This window comes from Ostrea edulis, chromosome 6 (assembly GCF_947568905.1).
Source record: "Ostrea edulis chromosome 6, xbOstEdul1.1, whole genome shotgun sequence".
Classification (NCBI taxonomy): Eukaryota; Metazoa; Mollusca; class Bivalvia; order Ostreida; family Ostreidae; genus Ostrea; species Ostrea edulis.
The window spans coordinates 35,106,770-35,124,366 of NC_079169.1; the positions used below are offsets into that span (position 1 = coordinate 35,106,770).

At 34.5% G+C, this 17,597-nt stretch overlaps 1 protein-coding gene across 4 annotated transcripts in view; it reads left to right on the forward strand.

Annotated features, from left to right (window-relative positions):
* The first annotated feature begins 346 nt into the window (after positions 1 to 346).
* Positions 347 to 17,597, forward strand: part of LOC125645661 (ribonuclease T2-like) — a 49,337-nt gene continuing 32,086 nt past the window's right edge. The window contains exons 1-2 of one of the 4 annotated variants that reach the window (XM_048871324.2): positions 347 to 1,085; positions 4,421 to 7,288. In XM_048871324.2, the coding sequence (XP_048727281.2) occupies positions 1,076 to 1,085; positions 4,421 to 6,840 (2,430 nt within the window). In that variant the 5' untranslated portion in view covers positions 347 to 1,075 and the 3' untranslated portion in view covers positions 6,841 to 7,288. Of the gene's footprint in view, positions 1,086 to 4,420; positions 7,289 to 15,162; positions 15,720 to 16,177; positions 16,760 to 17,597 lie in introns of those variants that run through there. The other 3 variants (XM_048871325.2, XM_048871327.2, XM_048871329.2) reach the window with 3 other exon arrangements.

Below are 17,597 nucleotides of genomic sequence, written 5' to 3' on the forward strand. Positions count from 1 at the left end.
CTGGTTACGTTTCATATGAATGATAGATTTACTTATACTATGACAATGTTGGACTGCCTTCCTTAGGCATTACCAGAGAAATAATCCTTAATAAAATTTACAAGGGGGTCATTATTCTACGGGAGTCATTTTTCTAAACGTGAAATGGACTGATTTTTTTAAAAAGGCATTTTTTCTACGGGCAAAAGGGGTCATTATTCTACGTCGAATAATGACCGGGGGTCACTTTTCGACGTCGAAAAATGACCCCCGGTCATTATTCTATGGGAGTCATTTGCCTCTACACCGGCCACTGTCCCTTGGGCTCATCTGTTGATCCAGGCAAATCAATCTCCAGGCTTGAGGGACAGAGAGGGGGACTTATACAACCAGACAATGAGACAGTACGGGGTGTTACAGTAAAGGTTGTCTAATCCTGTTGTTGTAGAAAGTTTCGTGGCGGATTGTAAACTGTAAAAAGCATGGGATCAATGTTAATTGATATAGAAAATAGGGTTATAAACAGAGCAATGATCTGATTCACTCTAACGTTTTCTCCGTCTGTCTCATTGCCTGGTTATCTATATATTTCCCTCTATCTGCCTGTTCCTAAATCCTAGAACATGATTTTTCTGGATCCGCATATGAGCCCAAGGGACAGTGAAATCAAATACTTACCATAATTTTAAAACATCCATCGGGTAAGCCTTTTCCCTACTTTGTCTTAATTTTCCCATGTCCTGGACTCTTTATTTAAAAAAGGAAAGGCGTCTCATAAAATTCATAATCAAAATCCTCTACGCAGTTTGCGTCACGACATATGTGCAAGTGATAAATATTTCTTTTCTTAAACAGGAAGTTTTGCTTCAGATGCATGTGAAATGAATATTGTAGGTAATTCAATCTTAGGTATCCTTTTCAACGATCATAACACAGTATCGTTTATCCGCCACTTTCTTCCCCATACTTGTTTTCTAATGTCGCATTTTCATATGGATACACTGGCTCACAATGGAGAGAATTTTTATCTAGCCTTTATATAATAACTTTCCTGCATCGGTGATCTGACGTTTACAAAAAAAGAAAGAAAGAAGAAATGCTGCTGGGTAAGCCATATTCTGTGATTTTCTTTTCGGACTTCTATATCTTGAAATGGGTTTGTTGAGCGAATGTCCCAACAAGGTCAGACATTTATGGGATGGAGCCGCCTTTGGTCTCCATTGGCCCAAGGTGATACTCTGCAGGTAAAGCGGGTTTTCTGGCCATTTCTGGGGGTTACAATACGCATTCAAAATAAGATATGTTTCAAAATATTTCACACATCCCACTAAAGCTTACCAACTTAGAACAAAACTCAACGTGTTTATTCCATCCCAGTGAAATTTAAAATCTTGATATCCATGATTTCTAAAGAATTGAAAAATATTTTTTAATCTCTCGATTGATTGATTGTGTATTGTTTAACGTCCCTCTAGAGAATTGTTCACTCATATGGAGACGTCACATTGCCGGTGAAGGACTGCAAAATTTAGGCCTATGCTCGGCGCTTACGGCCTTTGAGCACAGAAGGATCTTTATCATGCCACACCTGCTGTGACACGGGCTTGGTTTTTACGGTCTCATCCGAAGGACTGTCCCATTTAGTCGTCTCTTATAACAAGCAAGGGATACTGGGGACCTATTTTAACCCGGACCCTATAATCTCCCGAGAAGTAGAAGTTATGACAATTTTGAGATAATTTCGTATTGTTAAAGGAGATGTAATTAACTGTTGTTTTTAAAACTAAGCACGGCGTGAATAATGAAAGAGTTAATCGAATTGAAACATTATATCATAATTAAGGTGGAAGTTTTTTAAGATATCGAAATAAATGAAATTCTGACCAGTCATATGTTTTTGTAGCTGATTGCAGCTTACAGAAAAATTATTACTAATATTGAACAATTATGCAATCATACTCTTTCAATATTTGAAGGGAAACATACATGTACATGTATAAACAGACACTCCACCAGCCATTCATAGCACGCTATTTATTTACCGGACCATCGCTTGACATTTTCAAGTCGAGAAAAGAAACCTAAGATGCATTACATAATACACAGTAATGAAATTGGTTTCACATGACAAGACAGATGGCGTCGACCGCTATCTGCATATTGTATGACACACTCTCCGAATCGTCATTGTAAATTAATGTAATTGGATATACATCTAACTTGACATGGATTTCACTTCCCGTTTCTTTTTTAACATTGCATCCTATTTCTCATATTTTCATACATTTTTTTTAAAATAAATATTTGGCTGATCAGGGTTTTTTTTACCTTGAAAATGATTGTATTCTGGGACCTACATCCGAGGTTTTTTCTTGATTTAATGGAACAGGGCTGGTGATGTTCCAATTGTCGATTTGCCTGCCAACTGTATTCCAACAGGCGTGAAATTATGTCTTGTTTTGCTCAGAACATTAAATCCCGTTGAAATGTATACGCTTTTACGCAAGCTTGGATTCGTTGCAAGTGCTATATCATATATATTCTTATCGGACATTTTGTCCGAACAAGTTCGGAGTTTTACCTAAGATTCTTGTTGCAAGTCCATTTTTTCAGTGAACGAAAACTCTATTAGACATTAAGTGACTATGATCAGTGAACAATAAATCTATCAAGCATTAAGTGACTATGAGCAGTGAACGATAAATCTATTAGGCATTAAGTGACTATGATCATTGAACGATAACTCTATTAGGCATTAAGTGGTTATGATCAGTGAACGATAACTCTATTAGGCATTAAGTGACTATGAGCAGTGAACGATAACTCTATTAGGAATTAAGTGACTATGAGCAGTGAACGATAACTCTATTAGACATTAAGTGACTATGAGCAGTAACCGATAACTCTATTAGACATTAAGTGACTCTGATCAGTGAACAATAACTTAATTAGGCATTAAGTGGTTATGATCAGTGACCGATAACTCTATCAGGCATTAAGTGACTACGAGCAGTGAACGATAACTCTATTAGGCATTAAGAACTATAACTTTATTAGGGATTAAGTGGTTATCCTCCGATGGTAGGATGAACTAGGCGTCAAATTTATTTCATTCAACCGTCAAATGAAGAAAACAAGCAAAATTGCGATGGCGCTGGTCAGATTAAGCATGTCATGAACATGTACTTCCAATACTATCCGGAATCTGGGCTCCATATACTCAATTGATAGTATAAATCCATACCCAATCAAGAATGTAAGGGGCTTTATCCAGGATTGTGTTCCATACACTCTGAAGATAACAAATTAATTTCCTGTACAAACAAATGAACTTCTGTGTAGGGTTGACAATGATATTATTTGCTTACTGATGAAATGAAAAACGTCATCATGTGGTTAACGATAACGAACCAAGGATGAAAATTTAAAGTTACACCAAAATGTGTATGTTATATCTTAATAAAGATTAAGATAGCGAATAGTGACAAATCTCTTAATTTCCATAACGAAAACAAAATTAAGATTAGGGCAAACACGGAGAACTGGATATACCAGAGATAGGATCAGGGGGCTTGGAGAAGTAAGTATCCCCTGTCAACCGGTTACCTCCGCCGTGAGCTCTATATCTTGATCAGGTATTCGGAGCAATCCTTAGTCAAATTCAGTGTCAAATGAACGACCTAACAATTGTTATTTTTATTCATGTTTTAAATCGAGGCAGGATTGATGTCACAGGAGTATAACCAGTTTTTAAATCAAGACAGGCTACTGACAAACAAATTGATGATAGAGGGAGTTCAACAGTTTCGTGTAAAGTCAGCATTTCCAATATTATATGGGCGTTATAACGATTTAGTTTACTAATACAACCTGCCATTCAGTCAAATGCTGTTTGACGTGTTTCATACCAATCGTTAGGCCACTCTTTAAACATTGATTTTGACTACAGATTACTGAATTGATCTGATTAAGATTTAGGACTGACGATGGATGTGACCTGTCGAAAGAGGATGCTTACTCCTCTGAGGTAACTGATCCAACCTCTGGTACAGTGTATACCCAATTTTTTACATTGGATAATTTAGAGTGTCATATATTTTCATTATAGATACAATCATTATTTTAAATTGGAATAAAAAAAAAATTCCCAATTCGTATGTACCTTTAAACGACGAATTCACCATTTTTATTTTCATGCAGAAGACAATGCATTGTGACCTCACGTTATTTACCCCTGGCTTGTTAACCTGTCAAAACTCGTAACACTATTTACTAGGGGGAAAAGTATTGATATCGCATTTATTTAAATGTTTGTCCTTAAATGATGATACATATACATGATATACAGATATTATTTTATTCCTTAGATTTAGAATACAGTGTTGGATTTTCTTTCATTTGTGCACTAATAAATTAATCCACGTCACTTTTTCTTGTACAGGTGTTATTGCATTTCTACTTTTCTGTGGTGCTGGTGCATTGTGTGTACCCACTGAGGTGTCAAACATATGTGGTTCAAGTGGGATTATGTATAACTGTCGAAACAACCACCTAAAATCTATCCCAAGCACTATACCATCAAACGTCATCGCAATTGATGCTTCTGAAAACATGATCACAACACTTTATGACAATTCCTTCACAGGATTCGATAACTTGATAGCAATTTATCTTCAGAGAAATGAAATATACCACATTCAGAAAAACGCATTTCAAGACCTGCCACATCTGTGCATTTTGGATTTGAATACAAACCTGCTTACTAAAGAATCTGTAGACCAAGGGATATTTGGAAATATGAGCTCACTTCTTGACCTCCAGCTTGCTTCTAACTATCCTAATGGAGGATTTCCCTATGAAGAGATAGGAAGACTTATATCACTACAAAATCTGTCCTTGAGTGCCTATGCATTAAGTCGTCATTTTCCTTCAAATTTCGGAAGTTTGAAGAAACTTAAAAAACTAGAAATTCAAGATATTGACGTGTCTCTATTAAACAATAATTCATTTGAAAATATGGCTGAACTCACCATCGAGCATCTCTTCCTCGATTTCCTAAATAATGGTGCGTGTGCTAACATTGACGAAGATTTATTATGGCCATTCTCTAACTTAAAAGGTCTTCGGTTTCAAACTTATTGTGGTATGCGATACGCCGTGAGACCACTAAGGTCGCTACAATTTAGAAAACTGGACTACCTGGACTTTTCTCGAACATTTCCCACAAATAACAATGTTCAAATTTTAAAAGACGAAGATCTAAAATATCTAAGAAATATCTGTACAAAAAATTTCATATTGAGGGATGCAGGAATTGTTTGGATAGAAACAATGGGATCAGCTTTGTTCATGAAATGCCTGGAACGAATAGATCTGTCACAGAACATGATACGAAGCAGTCCATTTCTGTTTGCACTACTCGAAGCAACTCATATCAAAGTCATTGATATCAGCTACCAAAGCCATTGTGGTCATATTCATTATAACACATTGAATTCAAACCAAATGCTACAGGAAACATCGATCAATTTGACTGTTTCTACATCATTAGAAGAACTCAATTTCTCCCATTATTATTCAGAGCCACATGCATTACCTACGTCAATTACAGGCAATAATGTACAAATAATTGACATCAGTTATACGATGATTGAAGTATGTTCACCTACATATGACCATATCAGCATGCTTTTACCTCGTCTAAGTCACCTTTATCTTTCCGGCGTACCTTGTGGGGATTTAAACGTATTTTTTCTCAAAGATCTATATTCCTTATCGGAACTTTATATAAGACATGCAAATTTAGGTATGGGTCTAGAAAAGTATACGAAAGCTGAACTTTTGAGATATCTTAATAAGCTAAAGGTAATTGATCTATCTGATAATAATCTGCAACGCTTGCATCCGAACCTTTTTCAAAGCCAGGCATGGTCATTGGAGACGTTGCTATTGAACAATAATTTATTAACTTCTATACCGAATGCTCTGTACGCCGCATTTTCACTACGACATATAGAACTGCGATCCAACAAATTAGCATCCTTTTCAGAGGAAGATATTTCTATTTTGAACCACTTAATGCATGTACAGATAGATGTCACTGGGAACCCTATAGACTGTTCTTGCAACGCAATTGAATCGTTACATTGGATGCACAATCATTATGAAAAATTCCTCAATTTGAACGAAACGCATTGTAATGAGGAACCCAATAGATCCGTTTTAAGTGTGATAACCAATATTCGGCCCTTACAACTCCAATGTGTATCCAGGCTATGGCTGCAGATAACCGTGTCTGTTTTATCCTCCACTTTCCTCTTTTTTGCGATATATGCGATATCATATCGATACCGAATGATTGTCTGCTATGCATTACTACGAATCCGTCTATTTTGGAAACGGGGATTTTCAAAAATTACTTTAGGCAACGAAACCACCTTTGATGCATATATTTCATACTCACCCAGCGATTACCTCTGGGTATCATCACATCTCTTCACTGCTTTGAACAACGAAAATCTGAAAATATCTCTGCAAGATAAAGATTTCCTGCCAGGTAATAATTTTGCAGAAGAAGTTGTAACGCACATCAACAAGAGTAGGTACGTGATTTTTGTGATAACGGAGACTTTTATAAAATCTGACTGGGGATCATACGAAATTCAGGTAGCAAAAATCCACGCTATTCACACAAAGGCCAAATTGATATTGATCATCAAAGACAACTTACAGATTGAAGATCTGCCGAGAGATTTGTTATACATTTGGTGGAAAATCAAGCATTTAGCGTACAATGAAAATGACACAGAAAAAAAACGAGCAAAATTTTGGAAACGATTAATCAGCAAAATCAAAGAGTAGTTGGAACACATATAGTGATAGACAATCGTCAAACGGACTTGACTGGTCAATAGGGGATGCTTACTCCCTTTGGGTACTTCATCGCACCTCATTTTCATTCATATTCATATTCATGTTCACTAAAACACGTGAGTTTTATAACCTATCTTCCGCTGTTCCAAGTGTGGTGTGGTGTCTGTGTAAACAAAAAAAGCAAAGTTCAATAAGAGAAACTGACATTAATTCATTAATGAAATTTATTTTTAAAAAAATACTTATTTAAAAACCACTCTGATTCCACTCTACTGTGAAGTTGAAATAACAAAAATATGCTAGAGTTCCTCATTGATAATATATTCGTGGTCTTTGGTGATCAGGTCTTCCAACAATCTGTTGGAATTCCTATGAGCACGAATTGTGCTCCTTTGTTAGTTGGCCTGTTTCTATATTCATATGAAGCAGAATTTATTCAACGACTTCTACGTGAGAAGAAAAAATCTCTTGCTGTGGCCTTCAATTCGACATTTAGATATATTGATGACGTTTTCTCTATTAACAATGATAACTTTCATTCATATGTCGATTCGATATATCCCTGTGAGTTCGTAATAAAAGATACCACACAGTCGTCCACTTCTGCTTCATACTTATATATTTATTGAAATTCAACATTAACGGCAAACTGACAGCTCAATTGTATGAAACAGGATGAGTTCAGCTTCTTTATCGTTAACTTTATCACCTGCAAATGGTATTTATATCTCTCAACTGATTCGATACGCAAGAGCTTGTTCTGCATATTGTCAGTTTTTAAATCGAGGCAAGCTACTGATAAGCAAGTTGATTGTACAGGGGTTTCAACAGTCTCAATTGAAATCAGCGTTTGGCAAATTGTATGGTCGTTATAACGATCTAGTTCGTCAATACAACCTATCACTGGGTCAAATACTGTCTGACTTATTTCATATCGATTGTTAAGTCGTTCTTGACACACTGATTTTGACTCTGGATGACTCCGTTTACCTGACCAGGATATAAGGCTCACGGCGGGTGTGACCAGTCCATAGGGGATGCTTACTCCTCCTAGGCATGTAAACCCTATACGGTCCCCCCTCTGGTTTGTCCAGGGGTCCGTGTTTGCCCAACTATCTATTTTGTATTGCTTATAGGAGATATGAGATTGATCACTGTTCGTTATCTTCATCTTTCATTTAAAAAGTCAATTACGAAATGGTTGATTTTTCAGGTATTCTACCCCTAATCAGCCCTTAGAATGCGTTCTTGATAAAGAATATGATTGATTGTGGTTTTTCGTCGTTTTGGCAATCTTTCAGACATATTTAATATTCTCAAATTGGAAAGATATGGCTTAATCAATTCAACATTGAAGCCGACGGGAAAAGATATTTTTCATGGATTAAAGATAAAGAAATGGATTTTGGGGAAAAAGCTCGTGGTTAACAGATCCTCAAAAATATCATTAGTATTGGTATTGACTGTACTAAGAAGGAAAGGTGACTGTGCAATTTTTTTTTAAATTTGCTTTGTTAAATAAGAGAAAACTCCTATAATTGATACTGAATGTACATTAGTTATTTTTTGTGCTGATATATATTAATCGATAAGTATATGAGAAGCGGTATTTGGTTTTTAAAAAGATAACATTTGACTACGGATACCTCCGTTTACCTGATCAGGATATAGGGCTCACGGCGGGTGTGACCAGTCGACAGGGAATGCTTACTCCTCCTAGGTACCTGATCCCACCTCTGGTGTGTCCAGGGGCCCGTGTTTGCCCAACTATCTATTTTGTATTGCTTATATGAGTTATGAGATTAATTACTGTTTGTTATCTTCACGTTTCATAAATAACTTTTATATTAATTGTTTGTTTTTTGTTTTTGTTTTGGTTAGAATAGGAAATACTCCTTCAATATGGACGAAAAACTTTAAGAATGGATTTTTCGCAAGATAAAGAGTGATTTCATCATCTTTCTACTTTACTTTGATATTCTGGAAGTAAAAAGAAAAAGCAATACAAATAACATGTTTACGCCGAATGTTTTTCTTTACATTTAGATCTACAAACAGTATGAATTGTCCATTCTTATAAATAATTATAATTTGAAATTATGAGTAATAGTATAAATTGCGTTAAGAATTTGTTTCTGACAATATTTTATCGCATACATAGCAATGTGATATTTGTAAGAATGTGGGGTTATTTTATCTAAGATCACAGCTTTCGTCAAAGAACACGTCTGTTCAGAACGAGCTCAACACTGAACTGAATTCGGCTTACTCCAGAAGAAGCTTTGAACAAAGAACGGGCCAACAAATCAATACAACCAAGCGGCCCGTCAACTCGTTCTCCTTTAAAACCCATTCATTTCTGATACAAGATCAGTAATAGAAACAATATAACACACTAAATGGACTAGCAACAACACACAGCAGCTTTAATATTGTAACAATACAACGTACTATAATTGCATAACATGTATAGACAAGTTGGATTTGTATAAAATTTAAACGTGTTAACAGCTCTATGTGTCGTCCTAAACTGATTTTACATCGTTACTCGATTAAAACCGGTTCTATTGAACCACATCACTGAACATACCTATACAGGTATTCGAATTGAAAACTTGAAATATCCGGAATAATCCATTGATTATAATTACCAAGTAGAAATTGGATTCTGCCTAATTCGTTCATCAAACAGAGGAAATCACATTTCTCCTTTAAAACCCATTCATTTCTGATATAAGACAATTAATAAAAACAACACAACACACTAAATGGACTAGCAACGACACACAGCAGCTTAATATAAAGAACGGGAAAGGGATACTGACACATTGCATTTAATGAATCGAACTATAATAAATTGTACTAATATGTAAATACATAAATATATGATAAAAATTACACTGGTACTTTAACCACAAATAATTAAAGTTCAAGATTTTTAGACACATTTAAACGGTCTGTGAGCGGATCCTTTATATAACCATGTTTTGCAGATTCCGGCCGCCGCCGTCCATGTCTCTTAGATGTAAAAAGTCTATCCATAATGACTTGAAGCATCTGAGCCGCACCCGAAATGTCGTAATCACTTTGCATGATTTAAACGTGTTAACAGCTCTACGTATCGTCCAAAACTGATTTTACATGTTACTCGATTAAAACCGGTTCTATTGAACCGCATGACTGAACATACCTATACAGGTATTCGAATTGAAAACTTGAAATATCCGGAATAATCCATTCATTATAATTACCAATTAGAAATTGATTTCAGTCTAATTCGTTCCTCAAACGATCCAATGATGGACCAATATAAGTAGTTTGTACCTGGAGGTGTGAAGTTATGTTTGATGAAAAATAAAATAAAAAGATAAAATAGAATGATATTATATAAATATTGCATGGAGTTGAGGGTAACATTGAAAATATTCACCCCGAGAAAACCAAACCCAGGAGCTTTGCCTCCTGTACCCCCACCAGAGTTTTGCCCTAGACCCGTTGGGGGCCTCAAGGCGCCCCTAGACCCCTTACACTTCATTTACTTTCTGGCTTCGCTCCTATAAACCAGCTTCATTGTACAGTCAGTACTATACACACGAAAGCCCCCTTTAATCTACAGTATCCAAGTTTCGGGCTGAATATTATCATGGATAGAAAAAAAAGAATTAAAAATATAAACTACCCTCAATGTACCTTCAGTACTAAGCATATGTTTAGTCTTTGTTGTAAAACATATTTGAGTATGAACATATCATTAGACCACCAGCTGATCTTAGGGTTAGTTGAACATGACATGCGTGAACATGGTGATAAAAAATCAACTAAGAAACTTTACTCATTAATTCAGAGAATCTGTACATGAAAAGATGTAATATTAATCAAATGCAAGGTACAATGTTCTCAAATAAAAAATCCACAAATTGTAAAAATACATGTAGTTAATTGTCAAAGCAAGAAGATTGTTATCCTGTATTCAATTGATTGATGAATCTAATCTTGCATTCAGGTAACTTTTCAAATGAAATAAATCGTATTAATGCTTTCAGCTAAGTTTTAAATCCAGCAAACGTTACTCATGCATTTAGTTATAAGTTTTGAAATGCAACACATTATATACATTCAGCTTTGATGTCAATAACATATGTACAAAGTTAGTCATAAGATAAGGGTAACTTGATAAAGACCTTGTGAATTGTTTGCAGGGAATATCAGACATATCCATTGGTTTGTTTTGAATATTTATCAAAAATACTGAAAATAAAATGTTCATTTATAAACAAAACCCCACCCCACCCAGCATATCTTTATTTTCAATACCCAGTTGTTTTCGTCTTTGATAGTCGTTCACTTCGCAGTTGCATTTCATCGTTGTTAAGAAAGCATGTAAAATTTTCGCTGTTTCACATCATTATCATAAATATTCTCATTAAACGTAATGACATGAACCAAAACTGTTAGAGACTGAAGGTCAAAACTAAGTTGTGACGTCTGCTTTCACTTTCGGATATATCGGAAATTACCCTCACTGACTCAGGCTTCAGGCTTCACGCAAGTATTTTTCCATGTTACTGATATCATATCACATAATTTTTGTTTCATTTATCTTACAAATTGTTATTACACAGCCTTAAACTTTTAATATTTGAAATAATAATTTTGTTTATCCTCACGTTGTGTACATTGTTTACAATAATTTTTTTAAACGTGAGCAACCCCCTTGATCTACACTATCTAAGTTACGGGCTGAATATTAGCGTGGTCAGGTAAGAAGGAAAGAATTCAATATAATTTAAAACATAAACTTCCTTCATTGTACCTTTAATACTCTACACATGTTTAGTCTTTGTTGTAAACTATGTTTGAGTAAGAACAGATTAGAACACCCCCCCCTCCCAGCTGCTATTAGGGTTATTTCAACATGACATGCTTGAACATGGTGGAAGAAAAAACAAAAACAATGCAACTTCACTCGCTAATTCAAAGAAATTGTGCATGGAAAGATGTAACATTAATCAAATGCAATGTACAATTTTCCACCCAATTCCAACAAGATAATTTTTTCATATAATTCTGATAAATCCACAAATTGCACTAATACAATGAGTTAATCTTCATAGTAAACAGATTGTACTCATGCGTTCAGATAATTTTTCAAATCCAACAAAGCGTACTCATTCATTCAGTTCATTTTTCAACAACAAAAAATCGTTCTCATGCATTCAGCCAAATTTCAAATCCAACAAACTGCTAATGCATTCAGTCAAGTTTTAAATCCAGCAAACGGTACTCATTCATTCAGTGTTTTTTAAAGCACGTGTACAAATTCAGTCATAGGGTAACTTGTTAGAAAACGGATGATCTGTTTGAAGGGAATAATAATGGTCTTAATAACAATCTAGTTTGCCAATACAACTTATCATTGGGTCAAATGCTGTCTGACTCGTTTCATATTGATTGTACGGTAGTTCTTGACTCACTGATTTTGACTACGAATGCCACCGTTTACCTGATCCCGATATGGGGCTCACAGCGGGTGTGACCGGTCGACAAGGGATGCTTACTCCTCCTAGGCACCTGATCCCACCTCAGGTATATCCAGCGGCCAGTGTTTTTCCAACTTTCTTCTTTTTTTTTACTGTTTATAGGAGTTATGAGATTGATCACTGTTCGTTATTTTCATCTTTCATTGAATGTCTTTGCCAATTGATGTAATATTAGGACATCTATTTGTGCCAATAGATATTTGTATTTGTTAATCTAATAATCCAGCCTACCTATAAATGACTAGATTCATGAACATCTGAGGGGGAAATATTGTACAAAATTGCTTTGGGGAAATACTGTACATTAGTAGAAGGAAGAATGCACCGTCATGTTTATCTAAACTGACACTTTACCTTTTATTTCATGATATTGAGAAATATGTATTTATTTGTTCAAGTCATGTATGTACCTACTGCATAACTTTTAGAACTGTTATCAATGAAATACCTTGTCAAGCTTTGTTATTACTTACAACAATATGTGTTGTTTTTTAAAACAAAATAATTGATATGCTTATTTCTTGCAATTTATTTAAACCTACATGTAAATGAAAATAATGGGAAATCAATACATGTAATTTTGTAATATTTGTTGTAAGTATATTTGAACGGAATCGATTTCATATCAAGTAAAACCTATTATAGGACACAATTACATCATATTTATGCACTTCATAAAATTGATTAGATAAAGATTTTTATCCTATTCTTCAGAACTTGGAAAATTATTAATAATTTTTGGAGGAGTTAAGGGCAATTGTTGGTTTTTGTTTATTTGAGGCCACTTGATCCAAACTTTTGTTTCAAAAATGATGAAAATGGATACTATATTTTTCTTTATAAAAGTCGAATAGATAAAGGACATTAAGGTCTAGCTCTCGATTTATGCATACATTTTCCATTCGCATATTTGAAAACTTGTGTAACGGACAGTATATAGAGAACTTCTGCTGCCTCTCTAGTTAGGTAGCTTTTAGAACTAGTCATTTGGGAATTTTTTTTTTCATCATGCAATTCTTGTTTAATGCAAAGAGGAATGCATTATCAAATGACTGATACTTCTGCAAATATATTAATCAAAAGAAACACATGAACGATGTGCGTAGGATTTCAGACTACTTCCTTCTTACGCAGCAACTTTAATAAGAAATTTCTTGACTGTGTTATCAATTTTATAAAGACAATTCGCATCATATTGAGTGTATGGCATACTTATTCAGCATTGCACGGAATTTGCCATTATTTTCAATAAAGACACAAAAACACTTGTTTATGGTAATGTTTACTTTCTCGTTAAAGAGGGATAATCGCGTTTTAGCGAGAAGATTTCGCTATTGGGGAAGTATTCTCAACCTGTTAAATTGTTGGTACCGTATAAGTTTTACATTTGCAGTAGTGTTCAGAATAATAAACAAAAGTTTAGTCTAACGTTACGTACATACTCAATGTATGAATATTGTTTACAATATCTTTTAAACGAAAGCAACCCCCGCCCCGATCTACACTATCCACGTTTCAGCTGAATATTAGCATGGTCAGGAAAAAAGAATTCAAAATGTAAACCAGGCGCGTCACTGCCTATACGCAACTACGCAACTGCGTACACACCAATTGCGAGAGAGAGAGAGAGAGAGAGAGAGAGAGAGAGAGAGAGAGAAAAGAGACATTGATATATTTGCCGTTTGTGTCTAAAAATAACTGCATTATAAAGTCCCAGTTTATAATGGAAGGTGAAGAGAATAAACAGTGATCAATCTCATAACTCCTACAAGCAATACAAAATAGATAGTTGGGCAAACACGGACCTCTGGACTCACCAGAGGTGGGATCAGGTGCCTAGGAGTAAGCATCCCCGTCGACCGGTCACACCCGTCGTGAACCCTATAATTTAATTGACATACTATTGTCCATTGAATCAGATTTAAAGTCCTTTTATAATTTCAAATCATTAACATTACATGTATGTCGAATAGCACTTTAATGTACATTATATATATATATAGGCCTAAATGTAGTAGACAGATAAGGCTATTCTTTGTTTTCAGTAAAATTTACCATAAATACCAGTCGAAAACAACAAAAAATTAAGTTGGCATGATAAAACACTTTAGAAAATAATTTTGTGAATTCTATTGGATTTGGAAATTGACAAGAAACCTTGTTTGTATGCACAAAAAGGCATTTCATTGGTAAAACCCAGGAGCTTTGCCTCCTCTACCCTCACCAGAGTTTTGCCCTGCCTCAAGGCGACCCCCAGACCCCTTACACTTTCTTTACTTTCTGGCTTCGCTCCTATAAATTACCATCATTGTACAGTCTGTACTATACACATGAAAGCCCCCTTTAATCTAAAGTATCCAAGTTTCGGGCTGAATATTATCATGGATAGAAATAAAAAAGAATTCAAAATATAAACTACCCTCACTGTACCTTGAGTATGAACATATCATTAGACCATCAGCTAATCTTAGGGTTAGTTTAAAATGAAATGCATGTACATGGTAATCAAAAACAACCATGCAACTATACTCATTAATTCAGAGAATCTGTACATAAAAAGATGTAATATTAATCAAATGCAAGGTACAATGTTTTCAGATCCAAAAGATTATTCATTCACTGAATTCTTAGAAATCCACAAATTGTAAGCATACATATAGTTAATTTTCAAAGCAAAAAGATTGTTATCATGTATTCAATTGATTTATAAAGCTAATCTTGCATTCAGGTAACTTTTCAAATGAAATAAATCGTATTAATGCTTTCAGTTAAGTGTTAAATCCAGCAAACTTTACTCATGCATTTAGTTATAAGTTTTGAATTACAACACAGTATACCCATACATTGAGCTTAGATGTCAATAACATATGTACAAAGTCAGGCATATAATAAGGGTAACTTGATAAACACCTTGTGAATTGTTTGCAGGGAATATCAGACATGTCCAATGGTTTGTTTTGAATATTTATCAAAAATACTGAAAATAACATGTTCATTTATAAACAAATATATCACCCCACCCCATCCAGCATATCTTTATTTTCAATACCTAGTTGTTTTCATCTTTTATAGTCGTTCACTTCGCAGTTGCATTTCATCGTTGTTAAGAAAGTATGTACAACTTTACTTCGCAGTTGCATTTCATCGTTGTTAAGAAAGTATGTACAACTTTCGCTGTTTCACATCATTATCATAAATATTCTCATTAAACGTAATGACATGGATCAAAACTGATAGAGACTGAAGGTAAAAACTAAGTTTTGACGTGTGCTTTCACTTTTGGATATATCGGAAACTACCCTCACTGACTCAGGCTTCAGGCTTCACGCAAGTATTTTTCCATGTTACTGATATCATATCAAATAATTTATGTTTCATTTATCTTACAAATTGTTATTACGCAGCCTTAAACTTTTGATATTTGAAATAATAATTTTGTTTATCCTCACGTTGTGTACATTGTTTACAATAATTTTTTAAACGTGAGCACCCCCCCTTGATCTACAATATCTAAGTTACGGGCTGAATATTAGCGTGGTCAGGTAAGAAGGAAAGAATTCAAAATAATTTAAAACATAAACTTCCTTCATTGTACCTTTAATACTCTACACATGTTTAGTCTTTGTAATAAACTATGTTTGAGTAAGAACAGATTAGAACCCCCCCCCCCCTCCCAGCTGCTATTAGGGTTATTTCAACATGACATGCTTGAACATGGTGGAAGAAAAAAAACCAATGCAACTTCACTCGCTAATTCAAAGAAATTGTGCATGGAAAGATGTAACATTAATCAAATGCAATGTACAATTTTCCACCCAATTCCAACAAGATAATTTTTTCATATAATTCTGATAAATCCACAAATTGCACTAATACAATGAGTTAATCTTCATAGTAAACAGATTGTATTCATGCGTTCAGATAATTTTTCAAATCCAACAAAGCGTACTCATTCATTCAGTTCATTTTTCAACAACAAAAAATCGTTCTCATGCATTCAGCCAAATTTCAAATCCAACAAACTACTAATGCATTCAGTCAAGTTTTAAATCCAGCAAACGGTACTCATTCATTCAGTGTTTTTTAAAGTACGTGTACAAATTCAGTCATAGGGTAACTTGTTAGAAAGCGGATGATCTGTTTGAAGGGAATAATAATGGTCTTAATAACAATCTAGTTTGCCAATACAACTTATCATTGGGTCAAATGCTGTCTGACTCGTTTCATATTGATTGTACGGTAGTTCTTGACTCACTGATTTTGACTACGAATGCCACCGTTTACCTGATCCCGATATGGGGCTCACAGCGGGTGTGACCGGTCGACAAGGGATGCTTACTCCTCCTAGGCACCTGATCCCACCTCAGGTATATCCAGCGGCCAGTGTTTTTCCAACTTTCTTCTTTCTTTTTTTTTTACTGTTTATAGGAGTTATGAGATTGATCACTGTTCGTTATCTTCATCTTTCATTGAATGTCTTTGCCAATTGATATATTAGGACATGTATTTGTGCCAATAGATATTTGTATTTGTTAATCTAATAATCCAGCCTACCTATAAATGACTAGATTCATGAACATCTGAAGGGACAATATTGTACAAAATTGCTTTGGGGACATACTGTACATTAGTAGAAGGAAGTATGCACCGTCATGCTTATCTAAACTGACACTTTACCTTTTATTTGATGATATTGAGAAATATGTATATATTTGTTGAAGTCATGTCTGTACCTACTGCATAAATTTTAGAACTGTTATCAATGAAATACCTTGTCAAGCTTTGTTATTACTTACAACAATATGTGTTGTTTTTTAAAACAAAATAATTGATATGCTTATTTCTTGCATTTTATTTAAACCTACATGTAAATGAAAATAATGGGAAATCAATACATGTAATTTTGTAATATTTGTTGTCAGTATATTTCAAAGTAATTGATTTCATATCAAATAAAAACTATTATAGAACACAATTACATCATATTTATGCCACTTCATACATTGAGTATGTACGTATATATATATATATATATATATATATATATATATATATATATATCCAATAATAAAAGTCAAGAAACACAAAACTCGAATAACATTTCACTGTTAGCGCTTTCGGCTTTAATGCCTCTTCAGACAGTTATAAAAAATTTTTTTATAACTGTCTGAAGAGGCATTAAAGCCGAAAGCGCTAACAGTGAAA